The 24,909-nt window shown below is 48.0% G+C and overlaps 1 protein-coding gene across 6 annotated transcripts in view; it reads right to left on the bottom strand.

Annotated features, from left to right (window-relative positions):
* Nucleotides 1-920: 920 nt before the first annotated feature.
* The window catches only part of VPS8 (VPS8 subunit of CORVET complex), a 240,631-nt gene continuing 216,642 nt past the window's right edge, over nt 921-24,909 (bottom strand). For all 6 annotated transcript variants that reach the window (XM_017538380.2, XM_017538382.2, XM_017538384.2 and 3 more), the window contains 2 exons: nt 4,946-5,026; nt 921-1,636 (listed from right to left, as the gene is read on the bottom strand). In XM_017538380.2, coding sequence (XP_017393869.1) covers nt 1,487-1,636; nt 4,946-5,026 — 231 coding nt within the window. In that variant the 3' untranslated portion in view covers nt 921-1,486. The remainder of the gene's footprint in view (nt 1,637-4,945; nt 5,027-24,909) is intronic.

Genomic DNA, 24,909 nt, shown 5'->3' with positions numbered 1-24,909 from the left:
GTGCCCTTGTAGCCCAGGTCTTACGAGAAGTCATATCAAAAAGCCCAGCTAGCATTTCTGGGGTATTTGCCATGTGCCTGCACAGCACATAGCAAAAGTTTACATGTATTATTTCATCTTCACAACAGTTCTATTTATAAAGAAACAGAAGCTTAGCAAGGTTAACCGATTTGCTGATTACAGGTAGTACATGGTACAAGCAGGATCTATTTTCTATTTAAGGGTTAAAAATTTGTATCGGCTGGGCCCGGTGGCTCACACCTGTAATTACAACACTTTGCAAGGCCGAAGCGGGCAGACCACCTGAGATTAGGAGTTCAAGACCAGCTTGGCCAACATGGTGAAATCTCATCTCTACTAAAAATATAAAAATCAGCTGGGTGTGGTGGTGGGTGCCTGTAATCCCAGCTACTTGAGACGCTGAGGCAGGAGAATCACTTGAACCTGGGAGGTGAAGGTTACAGTGAGCTGAGACCGTGCCACTGCACTCCAGCCTGAGCAGCAAGAGCAAAACTCTGTCTCAAAAAAAAAAATGTATATCTAGTTTACATATGGATTTCCTGTAGGTTTGGTTGGTATCAGTCCATGAGAGCCTGATCATTCCAGTGCAGAGGAAAAGGCCATCGGAGCGTGTGAGGTGGAAACCTAGGCACTGCGTGTGGTGACCTCCTGTGGGGGCTGGTTCAACGATAAACCAAGTCCCATGGCCAAAAACTGAGTGAGTGGTATTCTCTTTGGCAGCCTTGCCCCAGTCACAGGATCATTTGGGTGGCTCTGAAGACAGCTGAGGATGGAGCTGCTTATTTGAATTATGAAGGTGGTCACGATCAGGTTCCTGACTTTGGGCTAATAAAATTGTGAACAGGGCTCTAAATGTCCTCCAGACCTGACAGACTGAGAGCTGGCCAGGAGACCTGTGGACACAGAGGCATTTATTCTTAGAAAGAGCAAGTCTTACACTCACATAAGGTTTCGAGTGAACACATTAAAAGGGAGATGGCCCTGGCCCCTCCATGTCTCTGCTCCAAGGCCTATTTCAGCTATGTTGCAGCCTGGCCAACCACTGTTCTCCGCAGAAGGTGAGGCTCCTCTGTATCGCCCGCCAGCTGCGGGAGGCGGCGTGCGGCAGACTCCGTAATGCCATTAGTGTGAGTTCCATCCACTTTCCAGGCTTCAGGGGAAAAGGGAAAAAGTCTCAGTAGGCAAAATGTACTTCCTAAAAAGCTGGACAGAGGTACTGACATTCCTTTGCTTAACAAGCAAAACAAAACCAGCCAGTCAGGTGAGCTGGCGCACGACAACAGTGTGAAGGCAGGGAGTCTACACTGGGAATGGTGGTGTGGACGCCCTGGGCATGGAAGCCCAATGTGGAACCTCTTCTCAGAAGTGTGGGAGGCAGTAGAGGCCGAGCCCACCAGAGGCGGGGCCTCTCCCCAGCTGCTTCGGGATGGTCGCTGGTTCTCCCGGGCCAGGCTCCACGGAGTCATCAGTCCTCAGTCACAGGAGGGGGAATGAGCTGCAGCTGGAAGTTCTCGTTCTGGAAGATGCTGTTGAAAGCAGGGCCACCCTGGGAGCCACTGAATGACCTAGAGCTCTCGCTGCTGCGATTCTGGGAGAGTTCTGTGAGAAGAGCCAGCTGCAAAGGAGGGACACACATCAGCTAAGACTTGTGGGGACAGGGGGAAGGGGGTGTGTAACAGAGGTGCAGAGCCTCCTACTTCCTGCTTCAGACACACGGGAGGCAGCACTGTCTTGCAGGAGCAGTGAAAACCCTGCATTCGGATCTCAGGTCTGTACGTCGCAAACTAGCAGCGTGGCTCTGGGCACGTTCACTTCAGTTTTTAGGGCCTGTATTTCCTCGTTCAATAATGACATTGGACTGGTTCGCTCCCAAGGGCACACACACTGCTCTGCCCGGCTCTGGAGAGCCCCCACTGAGGACTGCCCTGCTGCCGCCCTCCTCTCCCTGTGGGCGCCCCTGAGCTGAGGAGCTGCATGCTGAGCTCTGCTGGTGCCAGGCTCCCCCTCTTGGTACACTCTCCTCGGAGGGAATGACTCATTCTCACCACTGGCTCTGACCGCTCTTCTGCAGCCCAGAAGGCTTCACACAGACACACAGCGCCAACTCAAACTCAGGGGCTCCCGAGTCCAACTCCTGGATTCTACCTTCTCCTCCAAGTCCCCCTGCTCCCAGCTTCCTGATTCCCACCCATGATACCAGCAGTGCCCTCGCTTTGTCAGTGGCTCAGTTCTGGAAGAGCTGCCAAGGAGGAGAGAGGATAGCAGGCGATCCTGGCATGGCCTGCTGGGGAGCCAGCCGCTGCCACTCAGAGGGGCCTTCCCTCACGAAGGTAGGGAGCTGGCAGCCTGGCTCTGAGGTGCCCTTGATGGTCAGAGAAGAGACGAATTCTACACCCAAGGTCCTCAGACCTCCTGCCTGATTAGGGTCTTTGCCTGTTGCTTCCCAGAACACTGTGAGTTAACTTCCACCCCACAGAGCTAACTTGGAAAACTCAGAGCCAAGGCAAACACGTTCCCTAATAACGGGAGTTGGGCCCTGTGGGAGGGGCCGTCGTGTCCCGCGACCTGCACTCTAAGGGACCCTCGTGGGCTCACATGCAGGCGGTGAAAGCCTGGCCCATGGGGCATGTGCAGCTGAGACGAGCCGGCCACCACACTCCTCAGGGCCACCTGTCTGCGTCCACGCAACGTCGGAAGTCCGAGGGGATGTCGAATCGCCACTCGTGGCAGTATCGAGCGTCTTTCCGCCACGGGCACTTTGCTAGGTCCTTGCCATGTGTGTGATTTCTAGTCCTCCGTAACATCCCTCTGGGGCAGAAAGCCTGGAGCCTGACAAGTGACTTGCCCTAGGTCACCAGCGGGAAGTGGCGGCGTGGAGTCACCTGCCAGGCACCATGTCCTTGAGGGGCCCTCCAAACTCTGGCAACGGTGGCACAAGCTCACGTGTCCATTTGTCACTTCTGTTGAAAACTCAGTGCCACTGTCTGTGGTGACTGGGGAGACATCTGAAGCTTCCTACATGTCAATTTATCAAAAATAACCCAGGTCCTGGCCTGGAGACACACCTGCGGTCTGACCGACGAGCCGGTCGCTCTGACTGAAGCTTTGACTGCAAGTGCCCGGAAGGCCCACTCAAGCCATCGGGCAGGGACCGAGAGATGTCGCTTGCTCTGTCCAAGTCCACCTCCTGCCACTTCCTTTCTTCCACAACCCTCCCCGTGCCCATCAGCCCGCGAAGTTCCCTGCAATGACTGTTACGTGCAATGCTTTGAGCAGAATGGGCAACAGAAGCTCAAGTCAGCGCCTTCACATCCTGACGCTGAGGTGAAGAGCAACCGCAGAAACAGCGGTAACAAAAGCCTTGTATTTCCCAGGAAGAGGGATGCTCGTGTTCTGCCTTGGCCACTTTGTGATCTGGAAACCAATGAGCCCTAAATAACAGCTCAACAGTTTGAAGCAGAAGAACCTCCTTGGAAGACCCAGAAACCCAACTCCTGGGGCGCAGCGTGGCTGAGGCTGGGGAGGGATGGGGGTGATGCCAGCTCAATAAAGCTGCCGGGCCGCACCCAGGAGACCCTGGAGAAGCTTCCTGAAATAACAACCTCTGCCCACATCAACTCTCAAAGAAGGAACACCACATTTTTCCCCTGGGCTACCAAGTAACCCAGCAGGTTCTGCCTAAGAAAGGGGAGTGGGCGAGGGGAGCCCAGGCAGAGACGCCGAGCATGCAGCGGTTTGCACAAGCTCACCGTGAGCTCAGGAGCACATGCAAGCAGCTAGGATTGAGGTGGGCTTTGGGAGTGGTGGAGGGGGCAGGGTCTGGACTCGTTCTTTAGGTGGCGGAGATCCAGAACATGTCTTCAGCAAGGGAGTGACACGACACATTTGGGTTTAGAAAGGGTAGCCAGGCAGCCGCATGGAGAAGGGGCAGAAGGGTTTCTAGCCAATCAGGACCTGCAGTGGCCTCCATGCATGATAAGGAGACCCGACCCGGGGTGGTGGCACAAAGGGGATTAGCAGAGAAGACCCCACAGGACGTCCTCAGTCGGGGGGAAGGAAGGTGAGGGCTGAGCCTAGTGCTGCCAGGTCTCTGCTCTGGGTGGCTGGATGGCAGAGGTGCCATTCCTGAGGCAGGCCCTAGGCACAGAAGAACAGGTGGAGACAGTAGATGAACACATGTGTGAAGTGCCTGGGGGACACCCGGTCTGATGCGGTGGCAGTGACTGCTGGCCACCCTCCAGTCTGTGCTCCTCTTCCACAGTTAGAGTAGACCAATAATTTCAGCCCAAGGTCTTTAGGAATCAAGACCAATTTTCCCAGTCTCCACTGCAGTTAGGTGTGGCCATGGGTCTACATTCTAGACAACGGAGGTAAGTGGAAGCCACCACGCTGGACCATCCAAGTTGAAGTCACACGTTAAGGACGGCAGAGCCACAAGACAGAAGACAGCTGACGGGAGGTGCGTGGTGTGCCCTGGCTGGCTGCATTTACGCTTCTCTCTTGCTTAAACCACTACTACTGTGCATGTGTCTTCCGTGGCCAAAACTAGCTTAGCCAGTGCAGATGCCCAGGAGGGTCTAGGGCTTCGGACAGAATGGGCGCTTATCCGCATAGCAAACAAAGCCCTCCTGAGGTACCAGCCTTCCGGCCTGCTCTCTCTGGAGGAGGTCAAACACAGAAGCGCTTCTGTGTCCTCACAACTCATGGCAGGTAAGGGACAGACAGCTTCCCACTTCCTTTGCCCCTTTGCCAAGCTCTGAGTGCTCCCTGGGACCAGGGTCTGTTGTCCATGTAGCCATAACAGGGATGCCAGGGCACCTTCCAGGCTGGGGGAGGGCTACAGGGAGGTTCAGAGACACTGCCTTTCTAAAGCAGGAAATGACATATAGGGAAATAAAAATATAAAGAGCCAGGCGAACATTACCCTGGAGCTTCCTCGGTAGAGGTGGCAAAGCTGATCAAATGCTTGGATTTGCTGTGGATCCAGAACAGGCTCTGAGGTTGCCTGAAAAACAAAAACCGCCAAGATCAGCAACATCGTGTGGCTGGGGGCCTCCGAACTTGCTCCACACCGTGCTGAAGCAGCACACGGGGCTTCCTTCGTTCTTTGAAAACAGTCCCTGCTCCCAGCAGTCAGTGAGATACATACTGACGTCAGTTAGAAGCTGGCCTGTCCCTCCGGACCCCTCCTTGACGAGGCTGTGGGCTGGCCCGTCTCCAGATGGCCCGGGTGCAGGCCCCTTCAGAGCTGCTCAGCCCTCTCTGGCATGACTGTCGGAGCCACTTAGTCCCTCCCAGTCCTGCACTCCCATGTCCGCCGCTTCCTATGGCCAGCAAGGATACCCCTTTCCTCTCATGGTAACAGGAGCTGCACTGTGATTTAAAAATCTCATCCTCTCTCTGTCTCACTGCAAAGCTGGTAGCCGCCTACGGGGTGGCAAGATTCGTCTGCTGCTTTTGGGAAAGGGCCGGTCTGCCTGCTCTTCCAGCACCCTGCCTTCTTCTCCCTGCTGTTGTGGTGGGACCTGCCAAACTGCAGTTCTTTTCTCCGTGGACCTGATCCGACTCTTATCCAGAGAGAAGAAATGGGATCCTGGGAGGCAGCCGTAGGTTTGGAGTCAGGAGAATCTGCATGCGGGTTCTGACAGCGACCTGCTGTGTAACTTCAGGCGAGTCACCACACTTCTCTAAGCCTCAACTGCTTCGCGTGTGGGAAGGGGAAATGCTCACCTGTGTTAAGGACGGCAGGGCCACAAGACAGAAGACAGCTGAAGGGAGGTGCGTGGTGTGCCGTGGCTGGCTGCATTTACACTTCTCTCTTGCTTAAACTACTACGGCTTTGCAATTGTCTTTCATGGCCAAAACTAGCTCAACCAATGAAGATGCACAGGAGGGTCTAGAGCTTCAGAAAGAATGGGCACTTATCCACACGGTAAACAACGCCCTCCTGGAGGCATCGGCCTTCTGGCATGCTCCCTCCAAAAGCTAAGGGGTAATGCTTACCTTTTGAGGTTACCACAAATTAAATGAGATACATATTTAAAGTGTCGCCTGGCTGGGTGTGGGGTTCACGCCTGTAATCCCAGCACTTTGGGTGGCTGAGGCGGATGAATCACCTGAGTTCAGGAGTTTCAAGAACAGCCTGGCCAACATGGGGAAACCCCGTCTCTACTAAAAATACAAAAATTAGCCAGGCATGGTGGTGGGTGCCTGTAGCCCCAGCTACTTGGGAGGCTGAGGCAGTAGAATCACTTGAGCCCGGGAGGCGGAGGTTGTAGTGAGCTGAGATCCTACCATTGCCATTGCATTCCAGCCTGGGCGACCAAGCAAGACTGCATCTCAAAAAAAAAAAAAAAAAGAAAAAGAAAAGAAAAAAGAAAAAAAAATTTGCAACTGCCTAAGACAGGTGAGGGCTCAGTCTATGCTAGCTTTTCTCACAATTCAGGGATACCCATAGTTACAAGCTGATTTCAGATGTGTTTTTGTTTACGTATAGATTGGTAAAAAGACCTTTTTCTTTGCCCTGTTTCATGAGCCTGTCCCGAGTGTCTGCACTGCACAGGCTGGTGGGTTCATCGGCCTCGGCCCAAAGCCTGGCTTAACGATTACCAGCAGCAGCATCTGAGGCGAGCTGTCTGTGCTCTCTGAGCTGGGTGCTTTTTGAGTGTTTGTTTCGCTCACATGGGGATAGTGACGACAGCTACGCCACATAAAGCGGCGAGGAAGAGCCAAGAAGGCAACGCGCAGAACACGTCGGAGACGCACAGGCTCCCTCCGCAAGTTCTCAGCGCCACTAACTAGAGAGCGCGGGAAGGCCCACAGGTGCCGCACACAGCCAGTCTCCGTGAGATGCCGCGGCGTGGCCCTCGCCCTGAAGTGGCTAGAGACACAGAAAGGAGGCGGCATCAGAGCATCGTGCGTGGGCGAAACTGGGTCATGAAAGAGGCTGGGGGTGTGCAGAAGACGGTGCGCGGACAGTGAGGGGAAACTGCGTGGAAATGAGAGCTGCTCAGATCAGCTCCCGTCCGTCTTGCTCTCTGGTGCCCAGTATGTGCTTGGCACAGAGCAGCCATAGAGTCATCGTCTGCCAGTCAAGTGAAGGGATGGGAGCCGGCACGCAGATTTCTGATTTCTTACTACTTATCACTGGAGTTGGCATCAACCCTCTGCAATGCAGTAAGAACACAGGGCAGGCTTCTGACACACTTGGGCCCAATCTGGACTCTGCCCAAGACCAGGTGAGTGGCTCTGAGCAAGTAATGCAGCTTCTCTCAGTCTCAGGTTCTTTATCTGTAAAACTCTGCTTTGCAGAATTATGAAAATGAGAGATAATGGGCTTGGCGTCCATTTGATATTTAATAAATGCAGTCACAACTGCGACTGTGTTGTGTACACTCCCAGAAAGAAGTGTCCCCGAGGAAGAACAATGGGGTGAAATCAGGAAACACGGGCTCCAATCCTGGCCCCAGCTCCCTGTACACCCTGAGGAGGTCACCGCTCTCCTCTATGTTCCAGTTTATCAAAGGGCAGTGCCACCTCAGGCCACACTCTACCAACCAGGGAAGAGGTGGGCACCATGACATCAGCAGGCATTCAGGGCATGAGAGTCAAGAAACACTGTAATGTTTACTGAGCCTAATCATGACTTGTATCTTTTACAGCATATTCACAAGCAAATTAGGGGCAGTGTCACAAAGACACAGGACAGCCTGAAGAGAAGTGACTGTTTCTGTGTACAGAAGCCAAATGAGGGTCATACAAAAAACAAAGGGCGGCGGGGGTGGAGGGCAACAAAATAGGAACACAGTCCCCGCTCACATCCAAAAACACACAAGTACCCTCAGACCACGAACCCCCCGGGGATAAAACTGGGTGGGAGTGATTTTCCAATTGGAAGAGAAGAAAAATGCATTTGCTGCTGTCTGCTAGAGCAAATTTCTTTCTTCCCATGTAACAAAAGTCCAGTGTTAAGAGCTAAAAATTAAACTGCAGCGAATATGAGAAGAAGAAACAGTGGCAACCCTGGAAATGACCTTGCAGTGCTCAGCGTTAAAGTAAATCTGGGGGACGATGAGGTCCTGATGATCTCTGGGGCCCCAGGGAGAGGACGTTGCGCTAATGCGGTGCGCCAGCACATTTCAAAGCTCAGTGACTCACAGATGTGGAAGCGGGGGCACGAAGTACAGCTGCCGGAAGGAAGAAAACAAACCAGGGCTTTCAAGATCCACAGACCTCTTAATAAACATATCAAGCGCTGATACAGGACAACCACCAGGATCCACTGCCACCCGACAGGCCAGGTTCCCAGGAACAGGGGTGATACGACTCCTAGGGATTGTGGACACGAAGCCTTCCAATCAGACTCGAAGACACGGGCAGTCACAGAGGCCTGAGCTCTGCTTGTTCATTTCTTACTCTCTACAATTACTAAGATCCTGGAATCAAACCTGAACGTTTCCTTTTCTAATTATCTTTCCACACTAACACACGAGAAGAGCAAACCTGGTTTGTGAGAGGCACGGGCCACTCTGTATAATTCAGAACTCGATCATCTGTCTTTCCGGCATTCTAGAAGCCTTCTTCAGGAGCTTCTGTAATTTTCTGGCGGCAGTGAAGGCAGAGATCTTTCTCTGTCTCTGTTATGGCCTCAGACAGGCTTTTGCTGCCGCCTAAGCTGTTTCACATTGGAAGTCCTTAATAGTTAAAAGTTTTGCCTAAAACAAAAGTTTAGCTTCAGAGATAAAGGAAAAAGCACTCTTTTCCCTCTGCAAACAGGAAATACCTTTTCCAAATTCCCACGCACAACACAGTCTGCGACTGAACCTGCCTCTTCATAGCCCCTCGTTCCCCAGTGCCGCAAAACTCTCAGCAGGTCACCGCTAATAATGAGTTAGGTAATGAAATAATACAACAGGCAGACAAGCTGCTAAGCTGCCTAGAGAGAGGCGGGGGAAATGTGGCCGAACGTCTCTGCGGGAGGTTCGTTTACAGTAGCTGTCACAACCCTGGAATCACCAGCTCTAAGGCCGCAGATAGAGACTGAAAGGCTAATTGAAAAATAACCTTAACGACCCGAGACCTTCAATACCACAATTACAAAGAAACAACACGGTGACCTTTTCACAGTACCGGGGAAAAAGGCTGCTTTGCGTCTTCTCGGATGCGACACAGAGGAACAACCCTCCCCCCCCCGCTGCGGAGGCTCGCTTTATCCACCATGTATGACCATGTGCCAGACACTGTTGTAACTACTTAGCACGGAGCATCTCATTTAATCATCTCAAAAACCCTATGAGGTGGGTACTTTTGTTACTGTTATTTTGCAGGTGAAGAAGCTCAGCTCCTGGGGTTCAGTGACGTGCCAAGGTCATTCTGGTTGGTGGCAGAGCCCAGATCTGAACTGGGGCAGTCCAGTTCCAGAGATGTCTTTTATCTGCCATTCTCTCAGTATCCGTCTGGAAGAAGCCTGAGCAAGGTCACTTTCAAGGGATCCAAAAGGTTGTGTGAGCAGCAGTGTAGCGCTTGCCTGGGTCAATCTGCCTAATCACGCTCCTGTGAAACTGATGGATGCCCGCCCTCCCTCCGGGGGATCCTTCATGATTCTGCTTTAATTTCAAAATGCATCCCATCATTCTATACAGTATAAACAAAAAGCCCAGGAGACAGAACGAGAAAGCAGTGAATGAAAATAAATAGAGCTATTAGTGTTCTGCTTAAAAATCACTTTGGGGCTGGGCGAGGTGGCTCATGCATGTAATCCCAGCACTTTGGGAGGTCGAGGTGTGGTGGTGCATGCCTGTAATCCCAGCTACTCGGGGAGCTGAGGCAGAATTGCTTGAACCCAGGAGGGGGAGGTTGCAGTGAGCTGAGATCACGCCACTGCACTCCAGCCTGGGCAACAAACAAGAGAGAGGCTCCATCTCAAAAAAATAAAATAAAATAAATGACTTTGGAAGCCTAGACCAAAGCCCAGTGTTAAGAGCTAAGCTACGTTCTGCAGGGAGACACTTCACATACAATGTCACCACAGCTCTGGGTACGCACTAGGCATTCATGAATGCCTTCTGCCATCACAGAAAAAACTCTGAACTCGGCTCTGACACGAATTAGCTGTGTTGATATCCCTCATATCAGTTATGTCATCTACTAATGGGGAAAATCTCTGCACAGCCTACCTTACAAGGCTCTTTCTTGTAAGGGAAGGGCTGGGAAGGGAAATGGAGAAAGCACCTTTCCTGCTGTCCATTAGCCGCTGGCCTTCTGCTAGCTGTGTTTCATGAGTGCGTTAGTCCAGTGAAGGAGACATTATTTTCTCTAATTTACCTGTGAGAAAACTGAAGTTTAGACATACTAAAATACAGCTTGTAAGAGACAGGGTGACTCTCGATAACAGGTGTAATGCTATAGCCCACTATGACATGTTTGTTACAAACATCAGGTACTCTGAAGGTATACGGTATCACGGGTTTCTCATGGACACCCTCAGCTGCCTGGTCTGTGTCTGTGGGGGCTGATACTGCATCTGCCTGAGTGCCTACCAGGATCCTCTGTGGTGCCATCATAAGGCTGGCGCTAGGTGAAAGCGGGAACGTAAGTATCTTCTGTTTGGTGCTATTCACCCGTTTTGCTCCCTCACAACAGAAAATGACCCCCAGTTGGTTCAGTCTTTGAATCCCAGATACCGCTCCTGCACACGCTTGGTGACTCCTTCCCCAACCTGCTTTGAAAGGCAACAGCCTGCAGAAAATCTGTGGTGACAAAAGCTGATCATCTCAGCACGTATTTTTAAAAAATGGATTAAAAAATGTAGAATACAGTTTGAATTTTTAGATAACTAATGTAGCTCTGTGGTTACAGAAAACCTTCCTGTTTTCTTGACGGAGATAATTATGTGACAAAGGGTTGGCCATCTGAGTATATCTGCTTCACAGGCTGGGAAGCTCAATTCCCAAACATTAAAAAGTCATTGCTGGGTGCTGCCACCCACAATGTAACAGAGGTATTATCCCGAGTCGTCACCACCCCGAGATGCCAGGACCATTACAAACAGGCACGAACGTGACAGGACTGGGACACATGCATGACACTGAGAGTGCCCCCCTTCTCCAGGGCCACTGTCCTGTGCAAACTTGGAGTCTTGCCACATGGCATACCGTGGCCATCTCACAGTCGCTTTTTCTCTGTCAGTACAGGAAGACCTTAGGAAATCCGGAAAGATACATTGTTTCAGGGCATTCACACGGGATCTGCCCTGGCAGAACTTCAAAACAAGCCTCAAAAACACGTAGCTGCTTTAACAGTAATTAATAGCTTGCCAGAAAAAAACCTCAAAAGTCTCTAAAGGAAGTTGACAAAATCCAGAGGCTGACGGCACAGAGGAGCGGCTCTCTTTTAAGGACGCGCTGTGTCTGGAATGACACCTACCATTCATTGATATTTCACGGAAAACCAGGGAGCAAAAAAAAATCGATACTACGATGGAAGAAATGTAAATTCGAACTAGAACACACCTAGGATATTTGTAGAAAACAACAAAGAAACATAAAAGTCCCAAGGCAGTGACCTGTCAGACACAGCAGACGGCCCCAAGCGCAGCCCACGCTTGACGTCCGCCTCCGCCTCCTTCCCTTCTGCATTTGCCAGCGGAGAGTCTCACTGTTTCCCGAGCAGGCCCGATCCAGTGTTTGACACTATATGAAGAACAGGGAGCTTCCCAGGGTGGCACAACTGATTTGGGGCCGAGGTCCAGACAGAAGGCTATTCTCCGCAGTGACAGAATGTTAGCCCCCAGAAAACACCACACGCATTAGAGCAGCACAGTCTGCAGAGCTCTGCTAAAATTCCATGACCTTTACGAACGGGCACGGCGCAATTAAGAATGGCCTCCTGGGTTGTTTTAGTGCACAGCAACAGGCTGCTGGTGGCTCTGTCACACATACTGAAGAGAAAGAGGGTGACTGCACATATTGTGGGAAGTGCCTAAAAGCGCCATCAGGAAACATGTTGGAGGGGAAAGGCCAATTTGCAACTTGATCAATAATCTCAACTACTCTAAGGTCCAAGAAGATGGTCGCGGGGAGGGAACTCCTGTTTTGCTGAGGGAGTGTTTGTTCCCTTCCATATGGAGAGGGCACAGGATAGAACAGAGAACCACTGGCACCAAGATGGTCTCACACACAGCCAGGATGAGACACACATGTGATAATCTGAGTGGGAAAGACGAGTACCCAAGCAGAAGTGTCATATTAAGAAGCGCAAAACTGGCCAGGCGCGGTGGCTCACGCCTGTAATCCCAGCACTTTGGGAGGCCGAGGTGGGCGGATCACGTGAGGTCAGGAGATTGAGACAAACCTGACCAACCCGGAGAAATCCCATCTCTACTAAAAATACAAAATGAGACAGGCGTGGTGGCAGGTGCCTGTAGTCCCAGCTACTCAGGAGGCTGAGGCAGGAGAACTGCTTGAACCCAGGAGGCAGAGGTTGCAGTGAGTGGAGATCACATCACTGCACTCCAGCCTGGGCAACAGAGCAAAACTCCGTCTCATAAAGAAAAAGTGTCACAGTAAGAAGCGTAAAACCCACACCTATTAGCTCTCAGTTGCATTAGCATGGGAGCTAATAAATGATGCTACGTGTCTCTGATGATGAGCTGTAAGGCTCTATCCTTGGGAGGAAAAAATGATTCCCAAGGGGTCATAAACAGAAACAATGTAAGCAATGCCTTGCACTTGGCTCCAGAAACCAAGGGCGTGTACATCAATAGTGTGTGTGAACAGAATCAGGAGTCTGATAGCAACATGTCAACTGTGAATCAAGCATGCAGAATGGCTGCTAAAAAATGAATGTGCTTTTGGTTCCATTTACAGAAACAGACTCTAGAGTGAGGAAGATGCTGAGGTCATTTGGTTTTAAAATGACTTCACCTGAAGTACAATGCCAATACTCAAAGAGACGTGGTCTGATGGGGGGAGAAGACAGAGGAAACCGACTGTGGATGTTGTGCCTGGTCAAGAGACCACCGAGGGCTGGAGTCAGGACCTCGGCCACGTGAAGCACTGGAATTCTGCTCTATAAAAGAAGGATTAAACTAATTTTGGTAGGTCCTAGGGGAAGGACCAGGATCAACTGGTGCCACCTACCATAAGGAAGAATTATCTTGGTTAGAGCTTCCAAAGATGGAATATCCTGCCTTACGAAGGCGGTTTTCGAGCAGAGGCAGAACCCTGCTTGTTAAAATGGATGAGGAGAGAGACCACTTCCAGCACGACAGCCTGAGGAGCCCTGCTCTCGTCTGGATGTGGCTCCCCCCAACCCTCATGTTGAGATTTGATCTCCGAAGCTGGAGAGGCCTAATGGAGGTGTTCGTGTTACGGAGGTGTATCCCGCATGAATAGATTAATGCCTTCCCCGAGGGTGGGAGGTAAGTGATTTCTCACTCTCTTAGTTCCCATGAGAGGTGGTGGTTTGAAACAGCCTGGCGCTATCCTCCTGTCCCTCTCTTGGTGCTTCTCTTGCCATGTTGAAACCATGCCCCAAAGAGTTAAAAACAATCTGCGACGAACAGAAATTCTTGAGTTTGCAGGATAGCAGATAAGAAATAATTTGCTAAAATGCTGAAACTTTCTCTGCTTGTGAGATTAAAAAATGGGCTGAAATTGGCTGGAACCAATATGGGAGACTGGAGTTTGTGCAGAATGAGCTTGCTGATGTCGCAGCCCAATTTCTACTGCATATTTCATACTAATTTGCACAGACCCATGAGGTGGCATGAAGAGATAACCACGCATGCCTGAGGATTTTCCAGACCTTCTCTTTTCTTCTACTGATCACCACTAATCCCAGAATCTACCCCCTAAATCTCTTCTAATAAAATTACTGCCTTAAAGCCAGCACAGGGAGACAGATTTGAGCTGGACTCCTGTCCCCGTGAGTCAATTTATAATAAAAAGCATTTCTTTTCTAAAACAAAACAAAACAAAACAAAACCGCATAGTGTCACAGTGTTGGCTTCTGAAGTCTCAGGCTAGCAATGCCCCTTTTTCTCGGTAACGACGTAATCTCTGGACGTGTCGGCTGCCCTTTGCCTTGAGACGAGGCAGCCTGAGGCTCCCACGAGAAGCAGATGCTGGAACATGCTGCTCGCACATCCGGAAGAACCATGAGCAAAATAGACCTCTTTTCTTTATAAATTACCAGCCTCTGGTGCTCCTTTATAGCAATACATATGGACTAAAACGAACTCTAGATAAAAACTGGTGAAAACTATAAAACGAAAACTCCAAGCATTTAAAGCCCAAATGAAGAAGCTACCCTCCTACACTATGAAAATTTGGTAAGAAAGATGACTATGATTTCTGAACCGACTGCTCCCTTCCCCACCTTCACAACTCAGCAAGGCAGAAACTGCACACTGCTGCAGCCAAGAGCAGCAGCCTCTCTTATCCCAAGATCACAGCTGGAAGGCTTTCTTTCCAGTAGGAGCAGGACTGCAGTATTTCTCATCCTGCCTTCTGCTATGTATTGCTGGGCTAAGTCCTGGGTGAGTGCAGTCAAGAGGTGATGGAGGTTCCCGTCTTCTGGCAGCCTCTGCTCATGCAGTGGAAGCTCCACCTTGGAGGCTGTGCACTAAAAATCCTCGGTTTCTGACCACCCTTGCCCTGGCTTATGAGTCCAGGAGAGGAGACCAGGAGGCTGCTCAGGCACTCACCGTATGCTGCTGCCCCTCCCTGCTTCCAACAGCATTTGACTCCTAGACTGCAGGATGACATTCAGACAAAAGCTTGCCGCTGCCCCTACCCCCAGCTCCAGAGCCCTAGCTCTGAGATTTTTCCCTGAGAAAGAAGTAGGCTCTAAAATAAATAGCTCCTAATCTTTCCCCAGAGGAACTGATTTCACTTGCAACTGAATACAGAGAATTTCCATCCTAAGTGTGTTCTTAAGAACAGTGGAAGTAGTGGTGAAATGCATCTGGGGAGCGACCTGTGGATTTCATGAAGATACAACCTGGACTACAGGCTGGCTACTTTGCAGAAGAGAACTGAGGAAAAAGACAACTGCAGGAGACCTTGTGAGGTCAGACGAAATATCAAAAATAGGTCTCAAACTATTACCTAAAAGAAACTGCAATTTGACTGGATTAATTTATAGACAATTTAAGTCTTAAGGCATTAGTGGAAACAACAGAGCAATCATTAGGCAATCTGTAGAGCTTAACAGTGAGGTATGGTTGATGAAAAACAAACAAACAACAAAAAATAAGAGCCCAGCCAATACCGCTGTCATTCCAGGGAGACTGTGGACATATCCACGGCTGCACCTACTTAAGGACCAATAACAGAAGCTTAATACTATGGAGAAAAATAGACTTCACTAAATTCATCTAGCCAGTCACCAAAAACAAGCCCCGGGGGCAGAGGGACTAGTACATAGGGTATACAATATATTTTCTAAAATGTCCAGTTTCCATCAAAAAGTTATGAGGCAAGCAAAGAAATAGGAGAGTATGATCAATCCCCAGGAAAAAAAGCAGAAAACACAAACTGCCTGTAAGAGTAAACAGATGTCAGATTTAACAGAAAAATATTTCAAAATAGTCATTATAAATATCTTCACAGAACTAAAGGAAAGCATGGTTTACAAAGTAAAGTATGATGATAATGTAGCATCAGACAGTATCGATAAAGAGATACCAATTATAAAAAAGAATGCATAAAAATTCTGGAGTTGAAAGCTACAACTGAAATAAATTCACAAGACAGGCCCAACAGTAGATCTGAGCTAGCAGGAGGATGGCTGACTTGAAGACAGACCAATAGCAATCATGCAAGCTGAAGAACAGAGAGAAAAAAGAATGAAGAAAAGTGAACACAGTCTCAGAGAAATGTGGGGTATCATCAGCCCCATATAAGCATAAAGAGAGGACCAGAAGAGGAGAGAAAGGAGAGGAAAAATATTCTAATAAATTATGGCTAAAAATGTCCTACGTTTATTGAAAAACAATAACCTACACATTCAGGAAGCTTAATAAATTCTAAGTAGGATGAAAACAAAGAGTTCCACAAACAGATACATCATAATAATATATCTGAAAGTACATAATAATATAATGCCAAGTCAGTAACAATGTGAAAAACTTGAAAGCAGCAAGGGAAAAATGACTAGTAATTTACAAAGAACCCCAATAAAACTAACAGCAGAAACAATGGAGGCCACAGGCAGTGGGGCTGACATATTCAAAATGTTTAAAGATAAAACTGCCCATTAAGATTTCTATATCCAGCAAAGCTATTTTTCAAAAATGAAGGTGACATAAAAACTTTCACAGAGAAACAAAAACGGAGAGAATTTGTTGGTAGCAGACCTGGCTTATAAACTGCTAATGCAGTCCCTGGGCAAGACGGCTGAATATGAACAGCTCTGGTGCACAGCTCCCAGTGAGATCGACCCAGAAGGCAGGTGATCTCCGCATTTCCAACTGAGGTACCTGGTTCATCTCATTGGGACTGGTTATACAGTGGGAACAGCCCAAGGAGGGCGAGCCGAAGCAGGGTGGAACATTGCCTCACCTGGGAAGTGCAAGGGGCCAGGGAACTCCCTCTTCTAGCCAAGCGAAGCCATTAGGACTGTTTCCTATACCTGGCCCAGCTACTGAGTGTTTCCCATGCTCTTCACAACCCGCAGACCAGGAGATTCCCTCTGGTACCGACACAACCACCAGGGCCCTGGGTTTCCAGCACAAAACAGGGTGGCTGTTTGGGCAGAAACAGAGCTAGCCACAGCAGTTTTTTTTTCATACCCCAGTGGCACCTGGAATGCCAGTGAGACAGAACTGTTCACTCCCCTGGAAAGGGAGCTGAAGTCAGGGAACTAAGTGGTCTGGCTCAGTGGGTCCCATCCTCACTGAGACCAGCAAGCTAAGATCTACTGGCTTGAAATTCTCAGCCAGCACAGCAGTCTGAGCTCGACCTGGGACATTTGAGCTTGGTGGGGGGAGGTGCGTCCACCATTGCTGAGGCTCGAGTAGACGGGTTCAACTCCACAATGTAAGCAAAGCTGTCAGGAAATCCAAGCTGGGTGGAGCCCAACACAGCTTAGCAGCTGAAGGCACTGTCTCACTGTATGTTCTTGTGGGGCAGGCATATCTGAAAAAAGGCAGCAGCCCATCAAGGACTTAAAAATGAAACCCCCACCTTCCTGGGACAGAACACCTGGAAAAAAGGGTGGTAGTGGGTACAGCTCCAGCAGACCTAAACATCTCTGCCTGGCAGCTCTGAAGAGAGCAGCAGATTTTCCAACAGAGCGTTCGAGCTCTGATAATGAACAGACTGCCTCCTCAAGTGGCTCCCTGACCCCAGTGTATCCTGACTAGGAGACACCTCCCAGTAAGGGCTGACAGATACCTCAAACAGAAGAGCTCTGGCTGGCATCTGGCAGGTACCCCTCTGGGACAAAGCTACCAGAGGAAGAAACAGGCAGCAATCTTTGCTGTTCTGCAGCCTCTGCTGGTGATTCCCAGGCAAGTAGAGTCTGGAGTGGACCTCCAGCAAACTCCGGCAGACCTGCAGCAGAGGGGCCTGTTAGGAGGAAAACTAACAAACCAGAAGAAATGGTTTCAACATCAACAGAAAGGACGTCCACTCAGAGACCCCATCCAAAGGTCACTGACCTCAAAGACCAAAGGAAGATTAATCCACGAAGTTGGGAAGAAACCAGCGCAAAAAGTCTGGAAACTCCAAAAACCAGAATGCCTCTTCTCTGTTAAGGGATCACAGCTCCTTGCCAGCAAGGGAACAAAACTGGACGGAGAATGAGTTTGATGAACTGACAGAAGCGGGCTTCAAATAACTGAATTAAAAAATGACCAAATGTCATAAACAGACATTTCTCAAAAGAAGACATAAAAGTGGCTAACAAGCTTATGTAAACATGCTCAGCATCACTAATCATCAGATAAGCAAATAAAAACCACAATGAAATATCATCTCACACCATCAAGATGGCTCTTACTCACAATAGCAAAGACATGTAATCAACCCAAATGCCCATCAATGGTAGACTGCATCAAGAAAATCTTGTATACATGGAATACTATGCAGCAATAAAAAAGAATGAAATCACATCCTTTGCAGTAAAACAGATGAGTTAGTGGGCATAATCCTAGGCAAATTAACACAGGAACAGAAAACCAAATACCACACGTTCTCACTTATAAGTGAGAGCTAAACATCCAGCACACATGGACATAAATATGGGAACAACAGACACCGCAGAATACTCGAGGGTAAGGGGTACTATGCTCACTCTCTGGGTGACAGGATTCACACGCTCCATGTTAGCATCACTCCATGTTCCCATGTTGTTACATATACCCCCTGCACATATACGCCCGTATCTAAAATAAAATTTGAAAAGAAGATATACAAACGGAAAATAAGCATGTGAGTCAAAAGACACTCAACATCCTACGAGGGAATTGTGAATTTAAGAAAATGAGATACAACTACATACTTGTTAGAATGGCTAAAATTCAAAACACTGACAACACCACAACACCAAATGCTGGTGAGGATGTGGAGCAATAGGAACTCTCATTCATTGCTGCTAGGAATATAAAATGGCACAGCCACTTTGGCGATTGAAAAAATGTAAAGTCAGTCTTACCATATAATCCAGCAAGCATGCTCCTAGGTATTTACACAAATGAGTTGAGATGCCCATACAAAACCCTACACGTGGGTATTTATTGCAGCTTTGGTCACAACTGTCAAAACGTAGCAGCGACTAGGATGTCCTGCAGTAGGTGAATGGATAAATTATAGTAAAACCCGACAACGGACTATTACTCAGTGGTAAAAAAAAAAAAGAGCTACTAAGCCATGAAGACACTGAGGAACCCTAAACGGTGACTTCTAAGTGAAAGACGCCAATTTAGAAAGCCTACATACTATGCAATTACACGACATTCTAGAAAAGGCAAAACTAGGCCGGGCGCGGTGGCTCACACCTATAATCCCAGCACTTTGGGAGGCCGAGGTGGGTGGATCAAGAGGTCAAGAGATCAAGATAATCCTGGTCAACATGGTGAAACCCTGTCTCTACTAAAAATACAAAAAATTAGCTGGGTGTGGTGGCGCGTGCCTGTAGTCCCAGCTACTCGGGAGGCTGAGGCAGGAGAATTGCCTGAACCCAGGAGGCGGAGGTTGCGGTGAGCCGAGATCCCGCCATTGCACTCCAGCCTGGGTAACAAGAGCGAAGCTGTGTCTCAAAAAAAAAAAGGCAAAACTATGGATATAGTAAAAAGATTAGTAGTTGCCAAAAGTTTGGGGAGAAGGAAGGCATGCTAAATAGGTGGAGCACAGGGATCTGGGGCATAGGGAAGTGACTGTATGATGTTGTAATGGTGGATACATTTCATTATACATTTATCAGAGCTCACAGAATACACAACAGAAAGAGTGAGCCCTGATGTAAACCATGGACTTTAGTTAATAATAATGTATTAATATTGGCTCATAAATTATAACAAGTGTATTGCACTGATGCAAGATGTTAATAATAGGGGCAACTGTGGGAGTAGGGAGGGAAAGGGAACCTATGGAAATTTTCTGTAAACCTACAGTACTCTAAAAAACAGAGACTACTAATTATAAAAATTATTAACAAAATCAAAACGCTTATTAACTGACAACCACATTTTGGTTAAGCTTCTTTCCTTCCCTAAGCCCCTGAACTCTCAGCCAATCTCTCCTTTAAGGGCTGCTTCTGAGATTCAGCTGACCACGAGGAAACGCATCTCTGATCAACTGTCTGTTCCCTCCACCCACTCCTTCACACCTGCTTCTTTCTAGCTTTGTTTACCCGCCCCTTTTATGAAATAAATGTCCTTTCTGCCTGATCTTTGAGACCACCACAGATCTTAAGGCTGGAGCGTTCCCCTTACTGCAACAACCCCCTCACCTCTATTGCAATGATTCTTCTGGATAAAGTCTCTCCTTACAGAAATCTGCATTTTTCTTTGAAAGACAACACGTTCTATTAGTTTAGGCTGTGTAGTTTTAACTGAAATCACTCACTACTTCAGTGAACATGCAACTCGTTTTTAATACAACTATAGACTCCTAAGATTTTAATGCTTCAAGGGATCTAAACATCAACTAGTCCAAACTCGGACCCATGGCAGGAGCTTTGAGCAATAGACATCTTGTCACCCACCAAACACCTCTGGTAGTAGGTAATGTAGTGTCACTCAAGACAGCTGGTTCTACCGTTATGAAATTCTCACACCATGCTGACATGTCCACCACAGAGTGGCTACCCACAGGCACCAGTTCTGTGCTCTCAATAATTACGGATGCCTGAGCTTTCCTCCAATTGGTGTCCTCCAGAGCACTGCCCTCCAGGTGTCTAAAGGCAACAGACGCCAGCTTCTTCACATCCACAGAAAGGCACCTGCCTTGCTGAGGTCTCCAACTCTGTCCATGCAAAAACAAAGATCAAATCATGTTCTCTGTTTCCTCTTTTGGAGGGGCCTCAGTAGAGGCACTGAAGTCATATTTGGAGTTATGTTCCTATTAAGACAAATATTCTAGGGAAAGAAGCATCTACATCCATCACGGGCTATCATTTTATTGTTCATGAGAACTCGCATCTTTGAAGGAAAGAGTTAAGGGTGAGACATTAAAAGAGGAATGTATCTTTATTTTATTTAAGCCTCCATCAAATGATGGCTAGAAAATGCTGCATCTATCTCTGTGCTTTCTTCATTTCATGTTTCCCTTGACTTTTGTGAAACTATCAACCAGCCATTCTTAGGGCCAGCCAGCTGAGACACTGTGGCCAGCTTTTCCAGTTGTTATGGAAACAGTGGCTTTGTGAGGCTTTTTCCCTTAAAAAAAAGCAAAAAAAAAAAAAAAAGCCAAGCTGTAATTCAACAAAAATGATGAGCAAGTGTAGCTGTCTACATTGCTAACATGAGCAGCAGGACTGGGAATTGGTTAAAAAACCTTACTTCATGAGAGCACCTAGAACAGCCACCAAAAAGAAAAATCAGCCAGGGCTGGTGGCTCATGCCTACAATCCCAACTACTCAGGAGGCTGAGGTGGGAGAAGCGCTTGAACCCAGGAGTCTGAGGCTGCAGTAAGCTATGACTGTGCCACTGCACTCACTCCAGCCTGGGCAACACAGTGAGATAGTCTCTGAACTCCAAAAATCGGCTCCAAATTCTTATAACTTACTTGAATACTTAATAAACTGAAAATCAACTTCTAAGAGGTTTGGTTATGACATCCACCAGTTCAGTCATCATTAACAGGTAAATGTGCTGAGACAGAGAACTAAATTTCTTCACTGCCCTTTGTCCCTCTGAACCCTGGTAACTACCAGAGGCCTGCAGAACATCTACTGAATGGACTCACAGAACTGCTGGAAAGGCTTTCCACTGTCTCATTCCCTGTGCATTGTCCCTAACTCGAGAAGTTACTGTAAGGAGAATGACTGTGGACCTTCCAGTTGCCCCACCGGCCTGAGGAGTCTTCAGCCTGCGCACCTGGCCCCTCAGCTTCTGCAAACACACCAGCAGAGAAAGCTGATCTAAAACCAGGGCTTGCTCAGAGAGGTAACCATGTACCTGTGATCAAGACACAAGACAAAATGCTTTCTCTAGTTGTCATAAGTGTAACAGACCCAACTTTTCTGTGAAAATTCTTGGTTGCTGTTTCTTCGGTTAATCAAGAAGAGGTGCATCAGAGCTGAATGGTATCTGATCCACCTTAAACATTGTCCTCATTTGGATCCATCCTGGGGAGTTCCTTGCAATGGGCTTTTATGTCAATTTTATCTGAAGGCAAAGATTCCTGATTTTAAAATTTCTTCTGATCATACACGATCAAACACTGTAAAGGTCCTAGGGAACCACGTGTATCTTCCAACTTCGTTACTGAAGTTATCAATTAGAGCCCATTAAGAAGAAATTTTATATACATAAAGTAAACCTCTACCAATTTTATATATAATAAATATTGCCAATCTAAAGCTTTTGTAAAGAATATCTACAAGGCAAAATGCTTGTAAAATGATACATGCTGTGGGCTGGGCGTGGTGGCTCACGCCTGTAATCCCAGCACTCTGGGAAGCTAAGGTGGGAGGATCGCTTGAGGTCAGGAGTTTGAGACCAGCCTGGCCAAGACCAACCTGGCCAACACCGTGAAACCCCTTCTCCTAAAAATACAAAAAAATTAGCCGGGTGTGGTGGTGTATGCTTGTAGTTCCCGCTACTCAGGAGGCTGTAGCAGGAGAATTGCTTGAACCCAGGAATTGGAGGTTGCAGTGAGCCAAGATTGCACCACTGCACTCCAGCCTGGGCGACAGAGTGAGACTCCATCTCAAAAAAAAAAGACACATGTTGTGGAATGTGATGCACACTCTGACACGCGGCAGCAGAGTGGAACAGTGACATTCTAAAGAGTGACTCCTACACGAGACACCTAAAAAGAAGTCCCAGGAAGTTAGCAGGTCCTACAGAACACGACTCTGGTTTCCTCAGCACTTGAATCCAGCTCTTGGCAGGGCCAATATTGACAGCAGAGTCACCCAACACTTCCTTCAGTTATCGGTCAACAGAGACTTCTTGGCTAAATCAAGAACGTTACTGCTTCCTTTGTTTCTTACACATGTCACTTTGGCAGTCACTCTGTTCAACAGACACTACTGCTGCTTCCATCTGTCAATGCAACTTTGGGAAGAGAGGCTCAAGGATGAGAACCAGAATATATACATAGATGTACATGCGCATACAGGCATATCCACACAAAAATACACACCCAACTAGGGAAGTAATAATTAGGTGTCGAGTTTCACATTGATCTTCCGGTAAATTTTACTCTGAGTACTGCTGATTCAGTAAGGAACTCCATGCTGGGGAGACAAGCCTGGGACAGCAATGATGTTTCATTTGTTTTTCCTCTAGTCATCAGTGCCAGAAATCCGCCCCCACACCCACTTCTCAAAAATAATCACAAAGTCCTGTGAAATCTCTTTCGTATATCTCTCATTCATTCAACGACCGAGTGACCACTTTGTCCTAGAGTTAGGGATACAACAGTAAACAAGACTGATGTGGTTACTGCTCTGCCCTCGTGAGGCTTATGGTCTAATGGAAGATGGGATTAAGTGGAGGGGCAATCTCAACCCGCCCAGATAATCGTGTTGGTAGGGATTAATTCAGGGTGCTATGAGCTCACGGAAGGAAGGAAGGACACTTACTCAGACGTAAGGAGGGTGTCAGGGTTTTCCGAGAGGAAAAGTAGCTAACCTTTGAATCTGTGTAATCGCTTTATTCCATTAACGCAGCCTTGGGTTAGGACCTTTTTCCTTGCCTGGACAACTGTCTTACTCTTCTAATTGGTCTTTCTGCCTTTAACCTTACCTTTGCTGGAAACCTTTATTCTCAAGATAGAAAGCAAACTTCACAGACTGGGGCTCTTGTGGTCTCAAGCCACATTTATCTTTCACCAGACTTCTCCATGCTTTCACACCATGCAGAAGACATGCAGAACCACTCCCATTTCCTACAATGTGCTATGCTCACCTCCATCTGCCTAGGTTACTGCTTCCCTTATTTCTTAAGGCTAGCTGAAGTTTACCTTTGCCGGGAAGCCTTTCCGGACCCCTAATCTGGGATAGCCACTTACTAGGATATATATTTTGAAGTAACTATGGACAACATAGACAGTGTGATAATAAGTATGTGCTACCTAGCTTGGGCTTCAAATGAGGGATGGTCAGTGGCCCAATCTCAGAATCTGTATTTCAGGAGAGGCCAGCTACCATGAACTCCACAAGGCGGCTGCTAAGAAAAGCTCCTCAGCTATTCACACATTCACCAACACTACGACTTGGCTCAGTAGCTAAAAAATGGAAATATTTTTATTGGAGAAAGTAATGGCCTGTAAATCACCACAGTGAATACTGGAAATGGACTCTCACTGATAAAGTAAAAGGTATTTGAGATGTAGACTGAATAAAATATTGTAGAGATAGTCCCAACTTTTGCATAAAGCGGGAATAAGTCTGCATCTGGTCACAAAGGAATGCTGCCCGGCTCACTTGTGTCCAGGCATCGGGCTGGGAAGCTTCTGTTTGCCTGATGCTGATTCTAAGAGGAACAGAATCCTGCTTCTGTGATGTTGTCTCATCTCTGACAGAGGTCAGACACCCAAAATGACAAAAAGCTGGGACATTACTAAGTTTGGAAAACAGGTTGCATGGTCCTATTTCAAAATGAGTGTTTATTTTAAAAATGCCCATATACACGGCAGAGCTGGCTCTCGCTCCAATGTGATAACAACGTTGTGGGGGAGCAGCTCACCATTCCTCAAAGTTCTTCATGGAGCTTTCTGCCATAAAGAACGTAAGAGCTGCACTAAGTGAGTTTGGTCATCTCAAAACAAGGACTTTCCTTGGTGCCTTCACAGAAGAACCCTGTGCACTTCCCACGGCATGTGTCAAGTTGTATGGTAACTGTCAGATGGCCTGTCCAGTTTTCTCAATAAATGCTGAGGTCTTTGAGATCAGGATTGTATTTCTCATCTCTAGTGCACTGTTTATTTCAGTAACTGATGTAAAGAAATATAGCTGGCTGGGCGCGGTGGCTCACGCCTGTAATCCCAGCACCTCGGGAGGCTGAGGCGGGTGGATCACGAGGTTAGGAGACTGAGACATCCTGGCCAACATGGTGAAACCCCATCTCTACTAAAAATACAAAAAAACTAGCTGGATGTGGTGGCGGGCGCCTGTAGTCCCAGCTATTCAGGAGGTAGAGGTTGCAGTGAGCCAAGATCGCACCACTGCACTCCAGCCTGGGTAACAGAGTGAGACCCTGTCTCAAAAAA

This window comes from Cebus imitator, unplaced genomic scaffold (genome assembly GCF_001604975.1).
Source record: "Cebus imitator isolate Cc_AM_T3 unplaced genomic scaffold, Cebus_imitator-1.0 Scaffold111, whole genome shotgun sequence".
Lineage (NCBI taxonomy): Eukaryota > Metazoa > Chordata > Mammalia > Primates > Cebidae > Cebus > Cebus imitator.
Note: the sequence above shows the minus strand (reverse complement) of the source record. Positions and strands in the feature narration are given on the sequence as shown.